At 40.8% G+C, this 27,884-nt stretch overlaps 2 protein-coding genes across 5 annotated transcripts in view; both read right to left on the bottom strand.

The window, feature by feature from the left end:
* Positions 1-6,230, bottom strand: part of LOC122681814 (prostaglandin F synthase 1-like) — a 53,915-nt gene extending 47,685 nt beyond the window's left edge. For both annotated transcript variants that reach the window (XM_043884279.1, XM_043884278.1), the window contains exons 1-7: positions 6,073-6,230; positions 4,657-4,824; positions 4,253-4,369; positions 2,870-2,947; positions 2,325-2,447; positions 1,362-1,471; positions 223-388 (exon numbers count right to left, since the gene is read on the bottom strand). In XM_043884279.1, coding sequence (XP_043740214.1) covers positions 223-388; positions 1,362-1,471; positions 2,325-2,447; positions 2,870-2,947; positions 4,253-4,369; positions 4,657-4,824; positions 6,073-6,153 — 843 coding nt within the window. In that variant the 5' untranslated portion in view covers positions 6,154-6,230. The remainder of the gene's footprint in view (positions 1-222; positions 389-1,361; positions 1,472-2,324; positions 2,448-2,869; positions 2,948-4,252; positions 4,370-4,656; positions 4,825-6,072) is intronic.
* A 10,656-nt stretch (positions 6,231-16,886) lies between these two features.
* LOC122681809 (prostaglandin F synthase 1-like) overlaps positions 16,887-27,884 on the bottom strand; it is a 35,391-nt gene continuing 24,393 nt past the window's right edge. For all 3 annotated transcript variants that reach the window (XM_043884268.1, XM_043884267.1, XM_043884266.1), the window contains exons 3-10: positions 26,227-26,394; positions 25,821-25,937; positions 24,490-24,567; positions 23,958-24,080; positions 23,058-23,167; positions 22,025-22,190; positions 19,672-19,754; positions 16,887-17,208 (exon numbers count right to left, since the gene is read on the bottom strand). In XM_043884268.1, the coding sequence (XP_043740203.1) occupies positions 17,166-17,208; positions 19,672-19,754; positions 22,025-22,190; positions 23,058-23,167; positions 23,958-24,080; positions 24,490-24,567; positions 25,821-25,937; positions 26,227-26,394 (888 nt within the window). In that variant the 3' untranslated portion in view covers positions 16,887-17,165. The remainder of the gene's footprint in view (positions 17,209-19,671; positions 19,755-22,024; positions 22,191-23,057; positions 23,168-23,957; positions 24,081-24,489; positions 24,568-25,820; positions 25,938-26,226; positions 26,395-27,884) is intronic.

The raw sequence follows: 27,884 nt of genomic DNA, 5'->3' as shown, positions 1-27,884 counted from the left end.
AAAATATCTATTTTCTGTCCAACCTGAACCCTCTCCAGCCATGCCGCCTCTCCTGTTGCCACATCAGGAGGAGAAAATCACCAGGAACACACAAAACACATTCATGCACAGAGAAGAACTGGTAACTTGTCTTGACGCAAGGAAAGTCTTGAGAGACAGACAAAGAATGATTCTCATGAAGGATATTCCTTAGGAGCCCTCTGCCCACAGCCCCCTCATTACCTGTATGTTCTCTTTGATCCGTTTCTTGTTGTAACTCTTGGCCAGAACCACAACCCCACGTTGTATCTGGTAACGAAGGGCAACCAGAGCTGGGGTCTGCTTGTGCTTATTGGCAATGGCACAAAGAACTGGGTCCTCCAAGAGAACGGGCAGGTCCAGGTTCACCCTGGAAGGAAATTCAGAAATGCTGAGGAGCTGAGACTAAGTACTCAGTTTGTGAGTAGTTTTACCAAACAGACCAAGTATGTCCAATCTATACCAGTGCTTCTCAAAGTGTGGCCCATGTACTAAGAGCATCAGCATTACTGGGAATCTTGTTAGAAATACAAATTCCCAGCTTAAATGCAGACACACTGAATCAGAAACTCAACTGTGGCACCTCCCAATCTATTTTACAAAGTTCTCACAGTCATTTGGATGCATGTTTGAGTGAGACCAGAACTGCCAAACTCCTGGATTTTTTTTTTTTCCTTTTTTAATTCTCATTTGTTGTTTTTCTCCATTCATAGCTCTAAAGTTTGTACAATGGCACAAAAAGAAATAGTGATGGGAAAAGACTGGGAAATTTTTTTTTAATTGTCACTTTTCACAGGTATTGATACAAGTTGAATAGTCCAAAATATAGAACTATTCATTTCATCATTTTTTATATTACTCAATTTTCTATAGATGTTTACAAAAATGATTCATAGTGAAATTTGTTACCATGATAGACCTGGAAGTTACATATTATTATCCCAATTTTAAATAAAAGATATGTGAGGCTTAGACATGTATTTTTAGAAACATGTTCATTGTTTAATAAATAAGTAACTCATGATATAAACTTGTGTCTCTGGTCTCAACTGGGGGATTATATATAGATTTTAAGGCAGACATTTGTTATTGATGGGTCAACAATCTAATACAATGTAGAAAAATTGGCTGGGTGATGGGAAGATAACAGAGAAGGATTCATTCCATCCCTCCCTGCTTATCCTCTGTGCCTATGAGTTATCTGAGTAATATATGATTTAAACTATTTTATTGTGAAGTAATTAGCCTCCAACTAATAAAAAAATTAAAAAAAATAAAAAAAAAAAAAATAAAAAAATTGAATTTTAAATAAATTCCTCGTTCTCTACATTAGGGTTCAATACCATTCTTTTAGTCGTTGGGATCCCAGAGCAGCATAGGCAACAAGAACAATATCATGTGACTTGCAGAAATCCAACAGTTTCCTCTGGTTGAGATAAGGGTGACATTCCACCTGAAGAATGTCAACAGAGAAGAGTGTCAGATTATATGGAAAGGTATTATTAATGTGACAGGAAAAGATGTAAGCTGCAAATATCAACACCAAGAGAGAAATAGAGAAAAGTGTGTTTATACAGTTAATTTTATGATAGACATGTATGGGGAAACCAGTTTAAGACTGAATAATCAAAAGGTGGGCTCTACATTTGAGTAAATGTTTCTGAGTAAATATTTCATGTAATGTTAGCATCACCATGAGCCTTTAAATTACCCCTCTAACCTGGATGATTTCCATCATCTCCAGCACATTTTTCTGTTCTTTGCTCCCAGTTGAGATTCATAAATGCTGAGACACCAAGATTTTGGATTCAGCCAACAGAACCCCACACGAATGCTTAACATCCATCTCAGCTGATTTGTCTCTTTATTACTTCCCATTCCAGTTTCTTTTTTTAATTAATTGATTTTTTACTGGAGGATGATTACTTTACAGAATTTTGCTGGTTTCTGTCAAACCTCAACATGAATCCATTCCAGGTTTTCATTGTCTTCCTTCCTGCTTGCAGTTCGCTCCAAGTCACTTTCACCCTCCATCTGGTCATCCTTCCATCTCAGGGAAATGCCTCCTTCCTCTAGTTCTGGATTCTACCCACAATTTACCAGGAAGACCTCCACACCTATCCACCCAGGCTTTATCAGAGATATCGTTATGGATTTCATTCACAAAGTCCAGACAGAGGCTCCGCTCTCTAGAATCCTTTGACCCACAAAGGTCGGATGAACAGGAGAAGAGGACAGACAGACATCAGGCTCCAGGGCAGAAGGAGGTTGTGAAGAGCAGGAGGGAGAGGAGCTAAGCTGCTCACCTGGTTGCAGACTGGCTTGTACTTGAGCCCTGGCTTGTTCAGAATCTTCTCCAGCTGCTTGTGGTTGAAGTTGGACACCCCGATGGATTTGGTCAGCCCTGCGTCCTTACACTTCTCAAGGGCCTGGGAGGGAAGGGTGGTGAGCAGTCACTCGGAATGGGCAATAGAACAAGAATAAAAGCTGAAAAAAAAATCTGTAAAAAGTGTCATGCAGCAAGAATTAGCATTGATTATCAAGAAGGAAAGAGGGGAAGAATGGCATGACACAAAAAGAAGAATTGCCATCTCCTCCTTGGAAAACCCTGGAGAACACATATCACATAGAAGGAAATAAATATCTGTCTCACTGTCCCAGATTCTCCTCCTCTGTTCCTCTCTGTGAACATTTCAGCAATGGTTTCCTCCCCACAACCCCAGCATCATATCCCTTAGAGGTCATGAACTGCTGAGTCTGATGGCCCACAGCCCATTCTCACAGGCAGAAGAATTGATGGAGGTTTCCACTCTCCTGTCTCCTCCTTTAATTCTCTACTCTTGGAACTCACCTCCCATGTGTGACAGAGATCCACTGAGTCAGCTATCAGTTTTCCATTTTCATCTTTTGGAAATAATTCCTCCCCTGGCTAGAATAGAAGCAGTCATTTTAAACATGTCACAAAATAATTTCTCCACATTTAGCAAGGCTTCCAGGCACCTGGGATTAAACCTACATGAGGTAGGTTTACAACTTTCTAGATACTAATATTTGCAAAGTGATTGCATATGGAGACGTAAGCAAGGTCTTTAGGAGGGAGGCTTATTCTACTTTTTTACACTCAATACGTGTTGTAATAAGTACAATTTTTCTAGGTCCTAAAAAGGACTTCAAGTGACTTCTGTTAATTTTGTCTGTACTTCCCTCTTTTGAAATATCTCTGATCTGAGAATGGCAGTAAGTTACATGGCTTTATTTCCAGAATAAAAATTTCAAACTTGACCTGGGCTAGATAATCAGATTTCCTTTTACCTCTGAGCATCAGATGCCCTAGGGCAAGCACATGAACCAGCAACACTCTCCTCTAGTTGGTACAGATTGTGGAAGATCAAGGTCTCAAAGATCATTGAGACCATTGTGGAAGATCAAGGGCCTCAAATGGTCATGGCCATGAACCTTGAGCTGCCCCAAGGTCATATTTGCCACCAGTGGAAAATTTTCAGTAAAAAATAAGCAAACCATGAGCAACATCCTGATAAGGAATAGAAATCAGTAGAAATTAGGAGATATTTCTGAAGAGTACTGAGAATCCCCAAGCTGTCTGTGGCTATGACTTGTCATCTGCATAGTCCACTAAGCTATTGTGCATCAGATGGTTGGAGCTGCTTTTTGTAACTTGAAATCAAGAGTTCTCAGTAAACCATTCTTAACAGCTAAGTGCAGTCTACAAACCTCATCATGCAGTCAGGCAAGAGAGGATGCAATCTCTCCCAAGCCCTTACAAAGGAACAAAATTTAGATGCACCCAGAGGGAGCACAACCAAACATGCTCAACTTGAAAGGGTGAAAGACAAGAGAAACTCATCATGTTCAATATAAGGCAGTGTCATGCTCACCACGGCTGCACAAAACTCTTGGTTCATGAAATCCCCAGAGACCCAGGAATCATATTCAGGACTGTGTGCAGAACTGGCCTGCTTCTACTTCCTCACATTTTTCTGGCAGAGACTCTCAGATTATTAAATCTTTTCTCTGAGAGGCATGTAAGGGAGTCATGTAAGGGAGTCAAAGAACCTCAGTAAAAAGATGATCACAAATTATTGTTTGGGAGATTCTACTCTAGTGTAATCGTCCCTTCAACCTACTAAGACAAATCTTAATTCAACCATCCATGCAAGCTGATGCACATTCTAACACAAGAAATAAAATTGATGTGATCACACATATTTCCAACCTTCACAGCCAGTGGAAAATGAATAATATAGAGATCAACATAGTCCAGTTGAAGATTTTTCAGTGATTTTTCCAAGGCTGATCGGACCAACTCTTGTCGAAGGGAAGTTAACCAAAGCTTTAGAGATTAAAGAAAGGAAGTTTTATCAATAATACTTCAGGGAATTTTTTTTTTTTTTTTTTTTGCCTTACTGTGAGGCTTGTGGGATATTACTTCCCTGACCAAGGATCAAATCTGGGCTCATGGCATTAAAGCACCAAGTCTTAACCACTGAACCACCATGGAATTCTAATACTTTAGGAGTTTACCAATAAGCATAGATCACCAAACAAATGATCCTATTATATAATTGTCACCTTGGCACAATCACTTGCATACATGTTCACACATAACATTCATAGCACCTTTGAAGTGTAGAATATGTCTTCTCTCTTCACAGTGCCATCTGCAATCTTGCTTCGAATGGCCTGGCCAACTTGCTCTTCATTTTGGTACACATGAGCACAGTCAATATGGCGGAACCCGACCTCTATAGCGAATTGGGTGACTTCCTGAGCTTCACTCTTAGCAGTCTACATAAACAGAAATGTTGAATATCCACATGATTAAGAGATTGTTAAGGTACAAGCTTTGATCTTCCCAAGGGTCAACTTTTTTTTGTGCCTTTGGTTAGTTCTATATGTGTGGCGATGAACCCATGATAGTTTCCCTGAACATTCCTGGTGAGTTATTCCATGGACACCCAGGAACCCTTCAACCCCAGGCAACCAGTGGTTGATTGCTGGCCTCAGAAGACCCAAGAACACCTCCAGGTTCGGTGATTTGCTGTTAGAAGCCAAAAGACTCAGCTTAAGTTGTAGTCATGGGTAGCATTTATACTGTGAGATGTATACTTACATACAAAGATATAAGGTGCCTGGTAAAAGCAACAAGAAACCAAGTGAAAGCATTTGAGACCTCTGTCTACCAGTGAAACTACACAGAATACACCAAATAAAACTGTATCCATTCAAGGTGTACAAAGTGATGTTCTCACATAAGAGTCCATAGTTAATAATCACCACAATCAAGCTAGGTAACAGATCCATCACCTCCCATAGCTAACTATTAAGGTTGTTTGTAAGAAGACTTAAAACCTTATCTAACAAAATCTCATGTTATAGCACATTATCTTTAACTATAGTCACTGTGCTCTACATCAGTTGTTCAGGCTTATTCATCCTACAACTGAAGGTCTATACCATTGACCAACATCTTTCCATTTTTCCCAGGCTTGACCCAGCTTCTGGTCACCATTTCTCTATTCTCTGCTTCTACAAGTTCACTTTTAGAGAATCCACCTATAAAGATATCATGTAGTATTTGTTTTTCTATTTCTGGCTAATTTCGCTTAGCTTAATGTTCTCCCAGTTCATCTGTGTGGTTACAAATGGCAGGATTATTTTGTTCATAATGCTGAATAAATGTTCCATTTTTTTTTAGAAATTATTGCTTTATTTGAGAAACTTACTTCCAAATTACTTCTACATATTTTAAAAAGTCATAAAGAGCATCCAAGAGAAAAACATATACAGTTTCCATAGGAATAAGGACAAAAAAATAGGGTTGATGATTGCCCCAAATGATATTTCCTAAAGGAAAAAAATGTAATATTTAACTTCTCTTTCTCTCCTCTGTCATAGGCCATGGTTCTAGCCTGGTTAATGAACCAAATGACCCTCCTAGTGTCACATGGGGACTCAAAACTTGAGACCCCACATCCCTTTCACTCATGTTATATCCGCTATTTTTATATCTCAACCCTAAACCACTACTCTTACCTCTGGAGGTGCATAGGTTCCAAATCCCAGGACAGGAATGAAGTGGCCATCATTAAGCTTCACTTGCCTTTTGGAATCCATTGCCTGTTTCTCCTCTGAGTAAGCAGACTGATTTTTTTCTTCTTCACTCACAGTTATAAATAACAGGAAGGTAACACCCAGCTGCAAGATCCAATGTTAGCTGACATGTTGTAGGAGGAGCATGACTAAACCAGTGCCCATAGAGTAAGAAGAGAATTGAAATCAGTTAACTTGTTTGATTTTTTTAATCAATGTAACCTTAAGTATCAAATAGTGACGAGATGTGCTGAACAATTTTTAACCATTAGTTGCACAAGAAACTCTACACAGTAATCTTTTTTATTTTTCTATTATGAAGCCAATCTCAGTCAAACATCAATTGAAACAACTACCTTACAGTACAAACACACTCACATACAAAAGTGTTTAATAAGGAGTTTTCAAAATATTTTCCCTTAATGAAGAATTAAAACTTCAAAAGAACATAAATTTCCTTTTCTACATTTCCCACCAGCAAAATTATTTTGCTTTACAGATCTTACAGTGGTGAAATCCTGAACAGGATACCAAAACCAGACATTTAGCAAAGTCCTTATTGGAAGTTAACTATTAATAGCTTTAGGACACCATACGCAATCTGCAAACAGACTTTGAGTGCTTGTACCTTGTCCGTAGTTATATAACTATTAGAATACTCTCATAACGTAACTGATACATATTTTACATATTTACTTACTGTCTTATTCAGCATTACTCATAAAAGAATAACCTATAAACTTAAATTATAACAAATTCAGGAAGATTAAGGGAAATTATCATGCAATGTTACATGGTTATATTGTGAAGTTAAAAGTTTAATATGTACTTGATGCCAGCAAAATGGTGAGCTCAGTTCAGTTCAATCACTCAGTAGTGTCCGACTCTTTGCGACCCCAAGAATCACAGCACATCAGGCCTCCCTGTCCATCACAAACTCCCGGAGTTTACTCAAACTCATGCCCATCGAGTCGGTGATGCCATCCAGCCATCTCATCCTCTGTCGTCCCCTTCTCCTTCTGCCCCCAATCCCTCCCAGCATCAGGGTCTTTTCCAACTCTTTGCATGAGGTGGCCAAAGTATTGGAGTTTCAGCTTCAGCATCAGTCCTTCCAATGTACACCCAGGACTGATCTCCTTCAGGATGAACTGATTGGATCTCCTTGCAGTCCAAGGGACTCTCAAGAGTCTTCTCCAACACCACAGTTCAAAAGGATCAGTTTTTCGGTGCTCAGTTTTCTTTATAGTCCAACTCTCACATCCATACATGATCACGGGAAAAACCATATCCTTGACCAGACGGACCTTTGTTGGCAAAGTAATGTCTCTGCTTTTTAATATGCCATCTAGGTTGGTCATAACCTTCCTTCCAAGGAGTAAGCACCTTTTAATTTCATGGCTGCAGTCACCATCTGCAGTGATTGTGGAGCCCCCAAAAAATAAAAGTCTGACACTGTTTCCACTGTCTCCCCATCTATTTCCCATGAAGTGATGGGACCAGATGCCATGATCTTAGTTTTCAGAATGTTAAGCTTTAAGCCAACTTTTTCACTCTTCTCTTTCACTTTCATCAAGAGGCTTTTTAGTTCCTCTTCACTTTCTGCCATAAAGAAATTCTCTCAAGGAAAGATGAAAAAGGAGAGAGAAAGCAGCTGAAAAACCTCATAGGAGTTCTGGAAAACAGTCAAACAAAGAACTACAGCAACAAAGTAAACAGGCAATTAGGAAAAATCCAGAACAGAGTGTGACAGGGAATTTCATTGTGTACTCACCTGTACCCTCCACCTGTTTGGAGCAGTGCAGTCTTGATCAGCTCCCAGTTGCCTCCCTCAAACAAAAGTGATCACAGAAAACCTGTGTGCAATGTTCCAACCTACTTGGGGGCTGTTTGGAGATCACTGTCTGTTCCACTTAACTCTAAACTTAAACTGAAGAGCAGCTAGAGGGGCTATTACAGATTCAGGGGGACTATATATATATGGAGTGAGTGTTAGTTGCTCAGTCATGTCTGACTCTTTGCGACCCTATGGGCATGGCCCTCCAGGCTCCTCTGTCCATGGAATTCTCCAGGCAAGAATACTGGAGTGGGTTGCCAGTCCCTTCTCCAGGGGATCCTCCTGACCCAGGGATTGAACCCAGGTTTCCTGCATTATAGGAAGATTCTCTACCATCTAAGCCACTGGAGAAGCCCATATATATGTGGGGCCAAGGACAAAGGAATAAGGAAGGAGACAGAGACTAGACCAAGTATTGGTAAAACCCTGAGTAGAACTGGGGTGTAGATTTGGGTTGGGGGGGGGGTAACATAGAGCATTCAAAAACAGTCATGAGTACGCCAGAATCAGAAAGCCACCCATGGGCCAGGCAAGATGCTGACTCAGAAATGAACTGAGACCCCTCAGTTTTCCTGTTGGGCTAAAACCAGGACTAGGAGCATACCAAGCAAACCAATGAAGGAAAATCATGACAAGGAAAAAATCTACCAAGAGGATTTGCCTTGTTTGTCAAACAAGTTGTTTAAAGTACCCAACTTTAACACCTTCACAAAGGATCACACACAGGAACACATGCACGTATGGATGGGGTAGGGCAACCATCAGAGAGGGGCCAGAGGAGCAGGGTCTGGAGCTCTGACAAGTGTGCCAGAGTTGCACCACATGCACAGGCATCCATGCCAGGGGCTGCTCCAGCATACCTTCCTCCAGCTCTGCTCCTCTCTGGGGCAAAGGTGTCAGTGTCAGGGATGGGGAGGGGGTGCACCCTTAGAAGGGGTGGAACTAAATTGAGGCCAAACTTCATGGGTTCTGCTCCAGCCCGTTGGGACCTACCTAGCCCAGTAGGGTTGGGACAGTCAGTGAGCACAGGAGAAGACTTTGCTCACACTGGGCTCTGGTTCTTGCCTCCCCCAACCCCTCCCATCAAGGTGACAGTTGCCAGCATGCCCTGGGAAGGGGTGACCCTGCCCACCTCAGCTCCAGCTCTGCCCCAAAGCATCTGGGCACACAGGTTGCGCAAAGATGCATCCACACAAGGACACCGCTGTAAGAACAAATCAGGAAACTCTTTCACCTAATTTCATAGAGACAGAGAAAGTAAAGCAAAGTGAGAAGACAGAGGAATTTGTCTCAAATGAAACAATAAGAAAAACACCTGAAAAAATCCACTAAAGAGATAGAAATGAATAATTTACCAAAATAATTCATTTACCAGAATTCAGAATAGTAATTAAGAATGCTTCTCTAACTAGGGAATAGAACATAAAAACATTCACATGATAGGGGTTCCAGAAGGAGAAGAGAAAGGAAAAGGGGTTCAAAATGTATGTGGTGAAATTATGGGTAAAATCTTTCTGAACCTGGGACTTCCCCGGTGGTTCCAGTGATGAGGACTCTGTGCTTCCACTGCAGGGGGCACAGGTTCTGAACCTGGTCAGGGAACTACTTATCAAAGGTTATTTAAACCATGAGACAGGGGATGTTCCTGGATTACCTGGGTCACCCTAGTGTAATCACAAAGTCCTGGGACCTGGGAGGACTGTAGTCAAAGAGAAGGTGGAAAGATAGGAGCATTAGAAAAGAGACTCCAAGATGTGATGTGCTGTCTCTGAAGAGGGCAGAAGAGTCTACAATACAAAAAATGAGGTGTTCAGTCTCTCAGTTGTGTCCAACTCTTTGCCACCCTATGGACTGCAGCACCCTATGGACTATAGCACCCTATGGACTACACCCTCTGTCCTCACTATTTCCCAGAGTTTGCTCAAATTCATTTCCATTGAGTCAATGAAGTCCTCCAACCATCTCTTCATCTGTCAGCCCTTCTCCTCCTGCCTTCAATCTTGCCCAAAATCAGGGTCTTCTCTAATGAGTCAGCTGTTAGCATCAGGTGACCAAAATATTGGAGCTTCAGGTTCAGCATCAGTCCTTTCAATAAATATCAGGGTTGGAACTAGGATTTCCTTCAGTGTTGACTGGTTTGATCTTCTTTCAGTCCAAGGGACTCCCAAGAGTCTTCTCCAGCACCACAGTTCAAAAGCATCAATTCTTCAGTGCTCAGCTTTCTTAATGGTCCTACTCTCACATCCATATGTGACTACAGGAAAAGCCACAGCTTTGACATTATGGACCTTGGTCAGAAAAGTGATGTCTCTGCTTTTCAATATGCTGTCTAGGCTTCTCATAGCTTTTTTTCCAAGGGGCAAGTGTCTTTAATTTCATGGCTGTGGTCACAGTCTACATTGATTTTTAGCCTGAGAATATGAAGTCTGTCACTGTTTCCATTTTTTCCCTATCTATTTCCCATAAAGTTATGGGACCAGATGCCATAATCTCAGTTTTTGAATGTTGAGTTTTAAGCCAACTTTTTCACTCTTCTCCTTCACTTTCATCAAGAGGCTCTTCGGTTCCTCCTCACCTTTGCCAGAAGGGTAGTATCACCTGCATATTTGAGGTTACTGATATTTCTCCTGGAAATCTTTATTCCAACTTGTGATTCATCCAGTCTTGCATTTCACATGATGTACTCTGCATATAAGTTAAATAAGCAGGATACAATAATAAACAGCCTTGACATACTTCTTTCCCAATTTTGAAGCAGCCCATTGTTCCATATCTAATTCTAACTGTTGCTTCTTGGCCTGCATACAGGTTTCTCAGGAGGCTAGTAAGGTAGTCTGGTATTCCCATCTCTTTAAGAATTTTCCACAGTTTATTGTGACCCACACAGCCAAAGGTAAATCCAACTTGTACATTTGGAAGTCTTTGGCTCACATACTGTTGAAGTCTAGCTTGAAGGATTTTGATCATTAATTTGTTAGCATGTGAAAAGGGTGCAATTTGCCATATTTTGATCATTCTTTGCAATTGCCCTTCTTTGGGATTGAAATGAAAACTGACATTTTCTACAGTTTTCCAAATTTGCTGGTAAATTGAGTGCAACACTTTAATGGCATCATCTTTTAGGATTTAAAATAGTTCAGCTTGAAATCCATTGTCTCCACTACCTTTGTTCACAGTAATGCTTCCTAAGGCCCACTAGACTTCACACTCCAGGATGTCTGGCTGGAGGTAAGTGACCACACCATAGTGGTTATCTGGATCATTAAGACATTTGTAGTTAATTCTTCTGTTTATTCTTGCCATCTGTTCTTTTTTTTTTTTTTTTTTTTAAGTTGGAAGCTAATTACTTCACAACATTTCAGTGGGTTTTGTCATACTTTGATATGAATCAGCCATAGAGTTACACGTATTCCCCATCCCGATCCCCCCCTCCCACCTCACTCTCTACCCGATTCCTCTGGGTCTTCCCAGTGCACCAGGCCCGAGCACTTGTCTCATGCATCCCACCTGGGCTGGTGATCTGTTTCACCATAGATAATGTACATGCTGTTCTTTCGAAACATCCCACCCTCACCTTCTCCCACAGAGTTCAAAAGTATGTTCTGTACTTCTGTGTCTCTTTTTCTGTTTTGCATATAGGGTTATCATTACCATCTTTCTAAATTCCATATCTATGTGTTAGTATGCTGTAATGTTCTTTATCTTTCTGGCTTACTTCACTCTGTATAAGGGGCTCCGGTTTCATCCATCTCATTAGAACTGATTCAAATGAATTCTTTTTAATGGCTGAGTAATATTCCATGCTGTATATGTACCACAGCTTCCTTATCCATTCGTCTGCTGATGGGCATCTAGGTTGCTTCCATGTCCTGGCTATTATAAACAGTGCTGCGATGAACATTGGGGTGCACGTGTCTCTTTCAGATCTGGTTTCCTCAGTGTGTATGCCCAGAAGTGGTATTGCTGGGTCGTATTGCCATCTGTTCTTAATCTCTTTTGCTTCTTTTAGGTCCATACTGTTTCTGTCCTTTACTGTGTCCATTACTTTGCCAGATTTACTGAACATGGCCCTGCCCACCAGAGCAAGACTCAGTTTTCCCCACAGCCAGTCCCTCCCATCAGGTAGCTTGCACAAGCCTCTTATCCTCATGACATCCTCTGCATGACATTTTCCCCTGGAATCTCTAATTTTCTGAAGAGATCTCTAGTCTTTCTCATTCTATTGTTTCAATCTATCTCTTTGCATTGTTCACTTATGAAGGTGTTCTTATCTCTCTTTGCTAGTCTTCAGAACTCTACATTGCCTATATATATCCTCTTCAGTTGCCTATATATTTCCCTTTCTCCTTTGCCTTTCACTCCTCTTTTTTTCTCAGGTATTTGTAATGCCTTCTCAGACAACCATTTTGTCTTCTTGCATTTCTTTTTCTTGGTGATGGTTTCAGTCACTGTCTACTGTACAATGTTATGAACCTCCATCCACAGTTCTTCAGGCACTCTGTATCAGATCTAATCTTGAATCTATTTGAAATTTCCATTGTATAGCCATTTGATTTAGGTCATACCTGAATGGCCATCACAACAAACTGTCGAAAATTCTTCAAGAGATGGCAATACCAGACCACCTGACCTAGCTCCTGAGAAATCTATATGCAGGGCAACAATCTACAGTTAGAAATGGACATGGAACAACAGAAAGTTTCCAAATCAGGAAAGGAGTACATCAAGGCTGTATATCGTCACCCTGCTTATTTAACTTATATGCAGAGTACATCATGAGAAATGCTGGGCTGGATGAAGCACAAGCTGGAATCAAGATTGCTGGGAAAAATATCAATAACATCAGATATGCAGATGACACAACCATTATGGCAGAAAGCAAAGAAGAACTAAAGAGCCTCTTGATGAAAGTGAAAGAGGAAAGTGAAAAAGTTGGTTTAAAGCTCAACATTCAGAAAACTAAGATCATGGCATCTGCTCCCATCACTTCAGGGCAAATAGATGGAGAAACAATGGAAACAGCGAGACACTTTATTTTGGGGGGCTCCAAAATCACTGCAGATTGTGACTGCAGCCATGAAATTAAAAAACACTTGCTCCTTGGAAGAAAAGCTATGACACACTTAGACAGCATATTAAAAATTAGAGACGTTACTTTGCCAACAAAAGGCCATCTAGTCAAAGCTTTGGTTTTTCCAGTAGTCATGTATGGATGTGAGAGTTGGGCTATAAAGGAAGCTGAACACTGAAGAATTGATGCTTTTGAACTGTGGTGTTGGAGATCACTCTTGAGAATCACCTGGACTGCAAGGAGATCCAACCAGTCCATCCTAAAGGAAATCAGTCCTGAATATTCATGGGAAGGACTGATTCTGAAGCTGAAACTCCAATAATTTGGCCACCTAATGTGAAGAACTGACTCATTGGGAAAAACCCTGATGTTGGGAAAGATTGAAGGTGAGAGGAGAAGGGGACAACAGAGGATGAGATGGCTGGATAGCATCACTGACTCGATGGACTTGAGTTTGAGTAAGCTTCAGGACTTGGTGATGGACAGGAAAGCCTAGTATGCTGCAGTCCATGGGGTCACAAAGAGTCAGACACCACTGACCGACTGAACTGAACTGACCTGAATTGCCTAGTTGATTTCCCTAGTACAGGGAGGAACCACAGTCCCACCCATTAGCAGAAAATTGCATAAAAGATTTACTGAACATGGCCCTGCCCACCAGAGCAAGACTCAGTTTTCCCCACAGCCAGTCCCTCCCATCAGGTAGCTTGCACAAGCCTCTTATCCTCATCCATCACAGGGAAGACAGAAGGAGCAAGAATCTCAATACTATGGCCTCCAGAATGAAAACTGCAATCACAGAAAACTAACCAAAATAATCAGATGGATCAAAGCCTTGTGTAACTCCAGTAACTATCAGTTCAGTTCAGTCGCTCAGTCTATAAGTCATGCCATCCAGGGCCACCCACAATGGACACAGGTCCTGGTAGAGAGTTCTAATAAAGTGTGGTTCACTGGAAAAGGGAATGGCAAACCACTTAGCATTCTTGCCTTAAGAACCCCATTAACAGTATGAAAAGGCAAAAAGATATGACACTGAAAGATAAGCACCCCGGGTTAGTAGGTGCCCAACATGCTACTAAGGAAGAACAGAAATGTACCAGTGGAAAGAAAGAAGAGGATGAGCCAACGCAGAACAACACCCAGTTGTGGGCATGTCTAGTGGTAAAAGTAAAGTCTGATGCTTTAAAGAATGATATTGCATAGGAAGCTGGAATGTTAGGTCCATGAAACAAGGTAAATTGGATATGGTCAAACAGGAGATGGCAAGAGTAAACATCAACATTTTAGGAATCAGTGAACTAAAATGGGCTGGAATGAGCAAATTTAATTCAGATGACCATTATATCTACTACTGTGGGCAAGAATCCCTTAGGAGAACTGGAGTAGCCCTCATTGTCAAGAGAAGAGTCTGAAATGCAGTACATGAGTGCAATCTCAAAAACAGCAGAAGGATCTCAGTTCATTTCCAAAACAAACCATTCAGCATCACAGTAATCCAAGTCTATGCCCCAACTTCGAATCCCAAAGAAGCTGAAGTTGAATGGTTCTGTAGACCTACAAGACCTTCTAGATCCAACACCAAAAAAAAAAAAAAAAAAAAAAAAGTCCTTTTCATCATAGAGGACTGTGAAGCAAAAGTAAGAAGTCAAGAGATACCTGAAGTAACAGGCAAGTTTGGCCTTGGAGTACAAATGAAGCAGGGCAAAGACTAAACAGAGTTACAAAGAGAATGCTCTGGTCTTAGCAAATACCCTCTTCCAACAACACAAGACCTGGTCTTTAGGAGTTGGAAAAGGCAAGAGAACAGATTTTCCCCTACAACCTCCAGAAAAGAAAGCATGCCTGCTGACACTTCAACTTTAGCCCACGGAACCAGATTTTTAATTTCTGACCTCCAGAAATATAAAATAATGCATTATTTTTGTTTCCATCCACAAAGGTTTTGGTCATTTGTTGTAGCAGCAACACAGAGGTGGTTCAAGTCAGCCCCACCTTCGTCTGCTGCATCATAGGTTTTCCTCTCTCTGCTGGACTGTTCCTCCAACCTCAGAGGCAGGCAGTCATCTGCTGCATCAGGGAAACTTGTCTCTTGATTCCACTTCTCTCCTCAGAGACTGCGCAATTCTATCATTCTCATTACAGCAAAGTCTTTGAAAACTGTGTATACTCTGCTTCTCATTGGTCTCTTGCACCATTTCTTGAACCCACCCTACTCAGGGTTTGCCTTCACCACTCTATCAAAGCTGCACTTGACCTTGCCAAGGTTAACTGCCCAATCCAGTGGTCAGTTTCAGTCTTCTCTCACTTGTCCGCTTGTTAGCATTGGTCTCTTTTATCTTCCAAACATCTGCTTCACATGCCTTCTAAGAACAACCCCTCCTTCCTCACTCACCAGTCCTTCTCAGCCTCTTTTGCAGATTCCTCCACATTTTTTTTTAATCACCTTCTTAATGCTGGGTTCTCATGAAGCTTAACTTCCCTATCTATACCACTCACTGTATAACATATCTCTGATTGTCTTGTCTCGTGGCTTTAAGAGGCAACTAAAATTAACAAACCACAAATTAAATATTTTATCTAAATCTTTTCTCTGATAGAATTCTATGTCCAACTGTGTGCATGCATCTTCACTTGGGTACCTAAAGGCATCTCAAAATACAGATCTATAATGGAACTCCTAATCTTCCCACAAAAGTGTGCTCCCCTACATTGTCTCCATCTGAGAAAATGGCATCTCCATTTCCTGTCCCTTAGCCACAAACATCTGGAGTCAACTTTGATCCCCCTTTTCCTTTAACTGGATGTCCAACATGTTAGACAGTCTAATTCATGCTTCCCTTAAAATAAATCCCTATTCTAACAACTCTGACCATATTTACTGCTCCTTCTGTGGTCCAAGCCAACATCATCTCTCACCTAAATTCCTATAGAGTCCTAAAAGAGGGCTCTTTTTTCTCTTTTTTCCTCAACATAACATCCAGGTTGATTTTTTTAAAACTCATGTCTGTTCGTGTAACTGCTCAGCTCAAAACACAAAATTTTATTCTCCATTTCTCTCACGGTAAAGTCCTTTTAAATGCCTACATGACACAGATCCACTGGCGCCACTGGCCCCACTGGCCCCACTGGCTCTCTGGCTTGTCTTAACTCCTGTCTTCTTTCCTCACTAAACTTCACCCACATCAGCTGACTTGCTGGCCCTTAAATGTTACGTGAACACTCTTCCTTCCTGAATTTAGTGTTTTGTGTTCCAGAGAAATGAAGGGAGTCATGATCTCTCTTTCAAGGCTGCTTCTTGTACAATTGAAAAGTTGTGTGGGATGTAGGGAAGTTGGTGTTTCTGCCTAACAGATGTACAGAAATGCAAGAGATTGTGCTGAATTTTCTCAACAGGCACTTACCCATTTCTAACAGCTAAATTCTCCTGATTTCATTTACTGTCTCATCCTCCACTAGACTATAAGCCCAAGAATTTCTCATTTTAAAAGAAAAAGAAGTTCTCATTTTAATTAACATTTATTGATAAAACAATGTATTACTAAAGAACATTCAGTAAAAAGCTTTGCTGAATGAGAGTGAATGGCAACTAATGAAATACTAAGAGAATATATAAGAACTCATCAAAATGCTAAGCATGGGCAGACAATTAAGAAATTAAATAAATGAATAAGATGTGTTGCTTTACAATAAAAAAATAATACTGGATTTTTTTAAATCATATTTTTAGCTTATCAAGATAATTATGCTGTTAAAAAATAAACATACAATCTGCAGATTGAAGATTATTTGTCTTTGTATATAAACACACATAGACATTTGCATAGGATTCATAAAGAAAATGCACCAAAGTTAAGTATTAGCAAATGGTTTAATCATAGCTTATTTTTATTTCCAATCCTTTCCCTTCTGTTTTCCAAATTTTCTGCAATTTGCATGTTTTTTCAAATATCAGAAAGAAAGAGTATTCTTACTTTGAAGTCTTTATTGTTTCATAAACTATTTTTCTTTTTTTAGGGAAAGTCAAGCTTTCAAACATTTGGACACTTCATTTAAGCACCTCCACCAAGTACAAAAATCACATCCCCTAGAAGCAAAAAATTCTTGAAGATCCAGAAGGAAGACTAAGAGTCAATATTCTTCAGAAAATGGAAACTCAGGGTGACCAACACCCCTGAAAGAGAAGGAAGAGGATTAATTTATTAAATCTGTCATATTGCCAGAGAGAGCATTACTCTGTGGAGGCAGTCAGGATGGGCTGAAACTCTCAATCTACAAACACCTCCCTCCTTCTCCCCACCCTCCCCGACAAGCACACATGCAGGTGTCTGCTCCATGTGCACACTGCACCTGCACGTCCAGCCCCAACATTCACGTGTAATATTCACTCCACAGTGATACGCAGTTTGACTCAGGTTACAATTTCCAAGAAGGCACAAGACCTGGGTCTAACTACGGAGATCATTTCAGACACAAGTGGAACTTCCATCCCTAGATGATGAGAAGGGTCGCAGTGAACAAATTAGCTCCTCTTTTCCACAAATCCATTAATAAGTTGATATTGAGCACCCCCAAAACAGAGTGTCTCCATTAAGGAACTTCTTATCTATTGGAGAGATACCATGTGCACCTGAATAATCATAGAGCAGAGTGGGATTGTTATTGTCTTAATCTATACTGTACTATGTTAAAACATTAGTTATTCAGCAATTAATATTACTGCTGTTTTCCTTGTTTTCCATGTTTCTACTTTTCTTTCTGAAAATGTCTTTTTCAATTCAATTCATTAAAAAGTGAATTCTGAATTATTCCAAGTGCCAGGAGCTGTGCTGTTGACCCAAGCCCACAAAGATGTGTAAGTCTAGGCATTCACAGCCTAATGAAAGAGAATATACAGTTATACTTAAAAGCCTTTAAGTATAGAAATGCAACTATCCACTTTTCTTCAATTATGATGGCTTTTATCAGAACATGATAGTGGCTCAGCTGGTAAAGAATCTGCCTGCAATGTGGGAGACCTAGATCAGTCCTTGGGTTGGGAAGATCCCTTAGAGAAGGGAAAGGCTATCCACTCCAGTATTCTGGCTGGAAAATTCCATGGACTGTATAGTCCTTGGGGTGCCAAAGAGTTGGACACGACTGAGTGACTTCCACACTTGTCAGAATCATGATATAGCTTTACAAACAATAGGGAGAGTTTTGGGATCTTTCATTTGAAGCATAATCTTTGTTAACCAATAATTTGTATTCCATTCTCTCTAAACTCCCTTCCAAATTTCTCTTCCGTCTCTTCAGTCCCAATATTCTCCTGCAGTAATTAATCACTGGAATCATGTTAGTGACTAAGTCAAAGTCAAGGAGGTGGGGGCTCCCCAGGGGATGGACTTCTAAAGTGTGCTTAGTTGCTCAGTCACGTCTGACTGTTTGTGATGCCATGGACTGTAACCCACCAGGTTCCTTTGTCCATGGGATTTTTCAGGCAAGAATGCTGGAGTGGGCTGCCATGCCCTCCTCCAGGGGATCTTCCCACGCAAGAATTGAACCCAGGTCTCCCACCCTGCAGGTGGATTCTTTACCATCTGAGCCACCAAGGACTTCTGATGGACAAAAGCTAAAGTGAAGTGAGTCTTTACTCAAGAAACCAGAGACCCAGATGATCCTATCTGGGTGTGTCCTGCTAAGGACCCAGAAGTCACTCACTGGAGGGTCAGTTAAGCTCAGGATCTACTGGTAACTCAGCTTTGTGAGATAACAGGAATGAGGATATGGGAGTTGTAATAGGGAAAAAACATCAATGAAGAGATTAATTGGAAAGAAATGGATGGTGTCTTGGAAAAGAAATGCCCACTGATGAGAATATCCACCAGACACTTATGAGCAGGCCCATGTGACTTCACAGCACTGTTGCACGTTGGCCTTCATGAAACCCTCCTCAATAAAAATGTCAACAATACATTTTATAATTGTGTTCACAGGATTAACATGAATGCCGGCTTCCCAGGTGGCTCAGTGGTAAAGGATCCACTTGCCAAGCAGGAGTTCCCCAAGGTTCCCTGGAGAAGGAAATGGCAACCCACTCCAGTATTCCTGCCTGGGGGATCCCATGGATTGAGGAGCCTGTTGCGGTTCATTCCACAAAGTCCCAAGATTTGGGCGTGAATAAGCGACTAACAGAAGAAAACAAGAATGTAATCCTTGATGGATTCATTAATACATAGTTATTATTAATATAATCATTTTCCCCTGATGCAAAAAGAAATAAAGATTAACCATGTTCACAGGTCGCTGAAAGAATAGTTGGCTGCAGGCACTGTGCCCTTTGTGTTCCCTGGGTTCTGAGCACTGAGAGGAGGTGCACCAGGCACAGGGAATTGGGGCACAAAGGAGTGAATTCACCACGATGTCAACTCTGGGGATTTTACTGATGAGTTGTCCTGAGTCCATCACACTGCTGTTGATCAAAGACGGAACCCTGGAAAAAACCTCTGGTGTGAGGTCTGCAGAAAGTCCCCAGTTACTCTTAAGCAGGAAATCAGCACTGTCTTTCTAGAATTATGCTTTTGAAAAACTTATTTCCCCTGCTGACCCGCCTGCTACAGAAAACAGTGTGTGGGTGAAACATCTGCAAGTCACTTACAGTTGAAAATCACAATATCTTATATTTCTGTCGAGGCCGTCAATTGCTTTCATGTCTTCTGGAGTCAGTTCAAAGTCAAACACCTGGAAGGAAGGAACAATCACATTACCTCTCCCTCAAGGAGCCAGTCTCCCCCTGGGGACTGGAGGATTTTCCAGCTGGATGGAGACAAGAAGAGGGGGCAGGGAAGCCGCATCTGTCCTCAGCTTTCAGGGGAACAAGCCTGGGAACCTCTGCTGAGTTCTCACCTCTCCTTCCCACATCTTCTCCTTCTCTGTCCACCTCACAAACATTACAGTGCATCAGTCCTTTATCTTTCTAAGTGAATCACTTCAGACAGAAAACAAACTAAAATCATTCTTTTCCAATCACACGGCCTTCAGACACTCCTAACTCAATAACTGCAATTGAGCAAACATTAAACTGATTAACTCTTCCCAACATGCTGTAAGGGTGACAGTGATCAGCTAAAGTAGTGTAGGGAGGAGGTTCCCCCTTGAAAGCCTGTTCAGGAATCTGATATCAAACTTACTCATTATCTATGAATAAATCTAACAAAAACTTTATGCAAATGCCTTAGTGGAGAAAATTATGAAAAGTGTTTTAACATTAAAGAACACCTAAGTAATTAAAAATTCACATGATAATCATGAAATGGAGAGCTCAATTTTATAAAGAAATTCATTTTCTCCAAAGTGATCTAATGTTTCAATGCAACATGAACCAAAGACTTGAGCATGTATGCTTTCCTAGAAGTTGGTAAAGTTATACTAAATGTTAAATAAAAGAACAGCTAACCAAAAGCAGCTAAGACAGCTTTAAAAAATAAAAAATTACCATTCTGAAAAGCAAGACTTATTTTTCCACTTTAATAACATGGTGCAGAAAGCTGAATAGTTAAATAGAAAAGAGACAACAGAAATGTACTTATGGACACTTGATATATGACTGAGTTGACAATGAAAATCTGTGAGGAAATATGAAACCTTAGCTTTACATTTAAATATACTTAAACAAGTGTGCATCCATTTTCATATTGTCTTAGGTAAACAGTTCCAGCTAGATTATAGAACTAAATTTAAATGGAAACACAGAAACAATTGATCAGGGGACAATTTCCATTCCCCTTACTTGGCCTGACCTGTAACCGGCATTGGACAATGATATTTCCTAGAAGAAGAGGTGACCCAGATCTGAGCCCAGACAGGAAGAGGGCTATTTCCCTAATCACTGGCTTGGGATCATAGCACTGTGCTGAGATGAAAACCAGGTTAGTGGTCCCAGTCTAGTCAAATATTCATAAAAACTATACAGAAAAGGGTGGAGGCTCCTCTGACAGGAGCCTCGTCCACCTGCTAAAGCAGAACTGCCCAGCTGCTCGGCATTGAACTGCAAAAGCACAGGAGAACCCAGCCTAGAGGACGACAGCTTAGCTGAGTGCAGGTTGATTGTCAAACCACAGAATCAAGAGACGCATAAATCATCTCTGCATTAAATCCTGAAACTGGGAAGTTTCCATACAGTTATAGCTAAAGGTACAATAATGGTCTCCTACATAGAAAACAAAGTATAGACAACCTAGAAAAATGGACAAAGTCTTGAAGAGGAACTTCACAAAGACAGAAACTCAAGAAGATTAACTGTATGAAGATGAAATCTTGTTAGTATTCAGGGAAAGGCAAAATAAAAACACAAAATGGTTTGGAAGTTAAAGATCACTGCCATAATTTTTCTGCCCTCATATTCACATGTTGATGCTGTTAGAAATGAATCCTTTGAGAGGTGATTACATCATGATGGTGGAGCTCTCATGAATGAGATTTAAACAACATCATATTCATATAAGAGAATTGGGGGAGGTCTTTGCCCCCTTCCACCATGTTAAGATATAAGGAATAACCTGTGACTTGGAGCAGCAGCCTCACCTGACCACACAGGCACTCTGATCTCAGATCTCCAGCTTCAGAACTGTGAGAAACAAATTCCAATTTTTTTCTCAGCCATTCAACCTATGGTGCTTTATTAGAGCAGTTCAAACAGTATTAAAAAAATCACAAAATGCAATTCCATAAAGAATGAAGAAAATATTATGTCATTTGCACAAAGTGACAGAATACATTGCAAATGTAATGCTCAAGCTAAAATCTCCATTTTCTGTCCAACCATAACCCTCTCCAGTCATAATGCCTCTCCTGTTGCCACAGCAGGAGGAGAAAACTACCAGGCATTCACACACAGGGAAAGATCAGGTAACATGTTTTGGCCCAAAGATAGTCTGAGGGCTGGACAAAGAATGACCCTCATGAAGGATATTCCCTAGGAGCCCTCTGCCCACAGCCCCACTCGTCATCACCTGCATGTTCTCTTTGATCCACTCCTTGTTGTTACCCTTGGCCAGAACCACAACCCCACGTTGTATCTGGTAGCGAAGGGCAACCAGAGCTGGGGTTTTCTTGTGCTTTTGGGCAATGGCAGAGAGAACCGGGTCCTCCAAGAGAACGGGGTGGTTCAGGTTCACCCTGGAAGGAAATTCAGAAATGCTGAGGAGCTGAGACTAAATACTCAGTTTCCGAATATTTTCCCAAACAGAACAAGAGGTTCACTCTAGACCAGGGCTTCTCAAAGTATAGTTCATTGACCAGCATCATCACTATCAGCTGGCATCTTGTAAGAAATACAAATTCCATGGCAGAGCTGAAAACAAACTGAATCAGAACCTCAACTGTGTCACCTCCTACTCTGTGTTTGTAAAACTCTGCAGGTGACTCAGAGGCAATATTGAGTTGAGACCAGGACTGCCAAACTCATGGGTTTTTTTTCCTTTAATTTTCAGGGGTGTTTTTCTTATATAATCAAGGGTGTGAATAGAGAAGCAGAAGGAAAGACCAAAAATTGCTTGTAAATTTCACTTTTTCTAAGGTATTGATAAAAATTGAGAGGTCTCAAAATAAGAGACATTTATTTCATCATTATTCTACTATAGATGCTTACAAAAATGGTTCAAATTGAACTTTTTTTCAATCATGATAGAAACCTAGGAGTTAAATACTATTATCTCAACTTTAGACATAAGGTAAGTGAACCTTGGAACATCTGTTTTTAAGAATGTGTTCATTAGTTAATAAGTAGGTCATGACATAAACTTGTGTCTCTGGTCTCAACTGGGAGATTTTATATACAGATTTTAATACAGATACTTGTTATTCATGAGTCGACAAGCTAATACAATCTAGAAAAATTGGCTGGGTGATGGGAAGATAAAAGAGAAGAATTCATTCCATTACTCTCTCTCCCCTCTGCCTATCTGAATATTGTATGATTTAAACTATCTCATCAAAAATTGAATTTTACATAAACTCCCTGTTGCTTTCATTAGAGTTCAATACCATCCTTTTACTCGTTGGGATCCCAGAGCACTATAGGCAACAAGAACAATATCATGTGACTTGCAGAAATCCAACAGTTTCCTCTGATTGAGATAAGGGTGACATTCCACCTGTAGAAAACCAATAGAAAAGAGTGTCACGTATTATGGAAATGTAATATTAAATGACAGAGAAAGGGAAAAAGTTTAAAAAATGATAAAGGAAAAACTATAACATTAAATGTAAATTGGAAACATCAATATCAACAAAGAAATAGAGAAAAGTTTGTATATACACTTAATTTATGATGGACATAGACGGGAGAACCAGTCCGAGATTGACTAACCAAAAGATGGGCTCTACATTTGAGTAGATATTCATGAGTAAAATTCATAGAGTGTTAGCATCACGATGAGCCTTTAACATCACTCTCTAACCTGAATGATTTTCATCATACCAACACATTTTTCTCAACTGTGTTCCCTGTTAAAGACTTATAAACACTGCAACACCAAGATTAAGGATTCAGCTATCAGAACCCCACACAAACCCTCAACACCCATCTCAGCTGCTTTGCCTCTTTATTAATTTATTTCCCATTCCACATTTTCATGGTTTTCCTTCCTGTACAACGTTCACTCCAGGGCACTTTCACCCTGTCATCTGGCCATCCTTTCATCTCGGGGAAATACCTCCTTCCTCTACTTCTGGGTTCTACCAGGAAGATCTCTGCACTTTTCCGCCCAGACATACAGAGATACCATTTGGGATTTTATACACATCATCCAGACAGGAACTCAGCTGTTTAGAATCTCCTGTCCACAATGGCCAGATGAACAGGAGGGGAAGACAGACAGACAGCAGGCTCCAGGGCAAGAAGGAGGTTCTGAGAGCAGGAGGGAGAGGAGCTGAGCTGCTCACCTGGTTACAGACAGGCTTGTACTTGAGCCCTGGCTTATTCAGGATCTTCTCCAGCTGCTTGTGGTTGAAGTTGGACACCCCAATGGATTTGGCCAGCCCTGCGTCCTTGCACTTCTCCAGGGCCTGGGAGGGAGGGGTGGTGAAAAATTACATGGAATGATAGAGCAAGAATAAATGCTGAAAAACATCGGTAATCACCGTCATCCATCAAGAATTAGCACCAATTATCAAGAAGGAAAGAAGGGAAGGAGACATGATATAAAAAGAAATACTGTTTGCTCCTTGAACCCTGGAAAAGACATATCACATGGAAGGAAAGAGATGACTGTCTGCATTGTCCCATATTCTCCTCCTCCATTCCTCTCTGTAAACATTTCAGCAATGGTTTCCTCCCCACAAACCCAGCATCCCAGCCCTTAGATTCATGAACTGCTGACTCTGATGGTCCACAGCCCATTCTCACAGGTGGAAGAAGTGAAGGAGGTTCCCACTCTCCTGGCTCCTCCCCGGTCTCTCTACTCCTCATACTCACCTCCCATGTGCGACAGAAATCCACTGAGTCAGCTATCAGTTTTCCATTTTCATCTTTTGGATATAATTCCTCCCCTGGCTATAATAGAAGCAGTCATTTTAGAGACATCACAAAATAATTTCTCCACAGTTAGCAAGGCTGCCTGGCACCAGGGATTAAAACTGCATGAGGCAGGTTTACAACTTTCTAGATACTAGATAATATTTGCAAAGTGATTTGTGTATATAAGCAATGTCTTTAGGAGGGAGACTTATTCTAATATCTTACATTTAATATATGTTGTAATAAGCACAATTTTTCTAGGTCCTAAAAGGGACTTCCTGTGACTTCTGTAAATTTTGTCTGTTCTTGTACTTGCCTGTTTCCAAATGCCTCTATGAGCTGGGAGTGGCAGTAAGTTACATGGCTTTATTTCCAGAATAAAATTTGCTATCTTGACCTGGTCTGGATAATCAGACTCTCTTTTCCCTCTGAGCATCATGTGCCCTAAGACAGGCACATGAATCAGCAAGGCTTTCATTAGGTTGATATGGAATGCGGAAGACCCAGACATGCTCTCATATATTCATGACCATGAGCCTCGAGCTGCTCCAAGGTCAAATTTCCCACCAATGGAAAATGTTCAGTAAAAATAAAGTAAACGATGAGTAATGCCCTTATAAGGGATAGGAAAAGGAGACACATCTGTAGAGTACTGCAACCATCATTTCTGTCTGTGGCTGGAACTTGCCATCTATGTAGACCACTAAGCTATTTTGCATTGGGTGGTTTGAGCTGATTCCTGTGACTTGAAATCAAGTATTCTAAGTAAACCTTTCTTAATGGATAAGTGCAGTCTACAAACCGCATCTGAAGACTAGGAAGAGTGCAGGAAAGTTATTCCAAGTCCCTGTATAGGTACAAGGTTTAGACGCACCCAGAAGGAGCACCACCAAATATGCTCAACTTGAAAGGGTGAAAGACAAGATAAACTCATCATGTTCAATGTAAGGCAGTGTCATGCTCACCACGGATGCACCAAACTCTTGGTTCATGAAATCCCCAGACACTCAGGAGTCATAACAAGGACTGTGTGCAGAACTAACCTACTTCTATTTTCTCAAGTTTTTCTGGCAGAGAATCTCAGAATATTAACTCTTTTCTCTGGAAGGCATGTAAGGGATTCAAAGAAACTCAGTAAAAAGATGATCACAAATGATTATTTGGAGGATTCTACTCTAGTGTAATCATCCCTTCAACCAACTAGGAAAATCTTAATTTAACCATCCACGCAAGTTGATGCACATTCTAACACAAGATGTAACACTGATGTGATCACACAAATTTCTAACCTTCAGAGCCAGTGGATAATGCATAATATAGAGATCGACATAGTCCAGTTGAAGACTTTTCAGTGACTTTTCCAAGGCTGGTTGGACCAACTCTGGTCGAAAGGATGTGCACCACAGCTGCAGAGGTTAAAGAAAAACAGTTGTATTAAGACTACTTTAGGTAACTTATTTTGGCCTTACTGCAAGGCTTGTCTGATATTACTTCCCTAACCAAGGATCAAATCCAGGCACACGGCATTAAAGTGCCAAGTCTTAAGCATCGAACCACCAGGGAATTCTAATACTTTAGGTATTTACCAGTAAGCATAGTTCACCAAGCAACTCTTCACCAAAGGATCCTATTATATAATTGTCACCTGGGTGCAATCACTTGCACACATGTGCACACACACAACATGCACAGTACCTTTGAAGTGCAGAATATGTCTTCTCTCTTCACAGTGCCATCTGCAATCTTGCTCCAAATGGCCTGGCCTATCTGCTCTTCATTTTGGTAAGCATGAGCACAGTCAATATGGCGGAACCCAACCTCTATAGCAAATGGGGTGAATTCCAGAGCATCCCTTTTAGCAACCTACATAAGCAACAAAGGTAGAAGTTGAATATCCACATGATTAAGAGATTGCTAGGAACAAGCTTTCATCTTCCCAACATCAACTTTTCTTTGTGTCTTTGGTTAGTTCTGTGTGTGTGGTGATGAATGCTTGACGATTTCCCTGAATGTTCCTGGTCAGTGATTAAGTGGACACCCAGGAACCATTCATCCTGAGGTGATCGTGGTTGATTATGGGCATCAGAGACCTCAAGACCTCCTTCAGGTTCATTGATTTGCTGGTAGAACCCAAAGGACTCAGGATAACATTGCAATCATGGATAGGATTTATACTGTGAGATATTTGCAGATAATTGAACAAAGGTGTAAGTTGACCGGTAAAAGCATCAGGAAACTAGATAATTGCTTCTAAGACCTCTGTCTACCAGTGAGGCCACAAAGACTACACCACATAAAAACTGTATGCAATCAAGGTGTACAAAGAGATGTTCTCATATAAGTCACTGTTTTTGTTCAGTCACTCAGTCCTGTTCAATCCTTTCTGACCCCACGGACTGCAGCACTCCAGGTTTCCCTATATTTCATTATCTCCTGCAGTTTGCTCAAACTCATGTCCGTTGTATCAATGATGCCACCCAACTATCTCACCCTCTGTTGCCTCCTTCTCCTCATGTCTTCTGTCCTTTCCTAAAACAGGGTCTTTTCCAACGATTTGGCTCTTTGTATTGTGTGGCCAAAGTATTAGAGCTTCAACTTCAGCATCAGTCCTTGCAAGGAGTACTCGGGGTTGATTTCCTTTAGGGCTAACTGGTTTGATCTCCTTGCTGTCCAAGGCATTCTCAAGAGTCTTCTCAAACACCATAGTTCAAAAGCATCAATTCTTTCCTGCCTATCCTTTTATGGTCCAACTCTCACATCCATACTTAACAACTGGAAAAACCACGGCTTTGACTATATGGACCTTTGTCCACAAGCCAGTGTCTCCGCTTTTTAAGATGATGTCTAGGTTTCTCATAGCTTTTCTTCTGAGGAGCAATCGCCTTTTAATTTCCTGGCTACAGTCACTGTCCACAATGATTTGGAGTCCAAGAAAATAAAGTCTGCCACTGTTTCCATTTCTCCTCCATTTATTTGCCATGAAGTGATGGGACTAGTTGATATGATCTTAGTTTTTTGAATGTTTAATTTTAAGTCAGCTTTTCACTCCCTCTTTCACCTTCATCAAGAGGTTCTCTAGTTCCTCTTACCTTCTGCCATTAGGGTGGTGTCATCTCCATTCTGAGGTTATTGATCTTTCTCCCGGCTTGAGCTTGATTCAAGTTTGAGCTTCAACCAGTCCGCCATTTCCCATGATTATTCTTACCAATGTAAGTATCCACTCTTAATGGATTACCAAAATCAACCTAGGTAACAGTTCTATCACCTCACACACCTAAATTTTTTGGGTGTTTGTAAGAAGACATAAGATCTAGTCTACAAAACTAAAGCTATATCCCATTATTTTTAACTAC

The sequence above is a fragment of the Cervus elaphus genome, chromosome 23 (genome assembly GCF_910594005.1).
Source record: "Cervus elaphus chromosome 23, mCerEla1.1, whole genome shotgun sequence".
Taxonomy (NCBI): Eukaryota; Metazoa; Chordata; class Mammalia; order Artiodactyla; family Cervidae; genus Cervus; species Cervus elaphus.
This window is presented reverse-complemented; position numbering and strand designations above follow the sequence as displayed.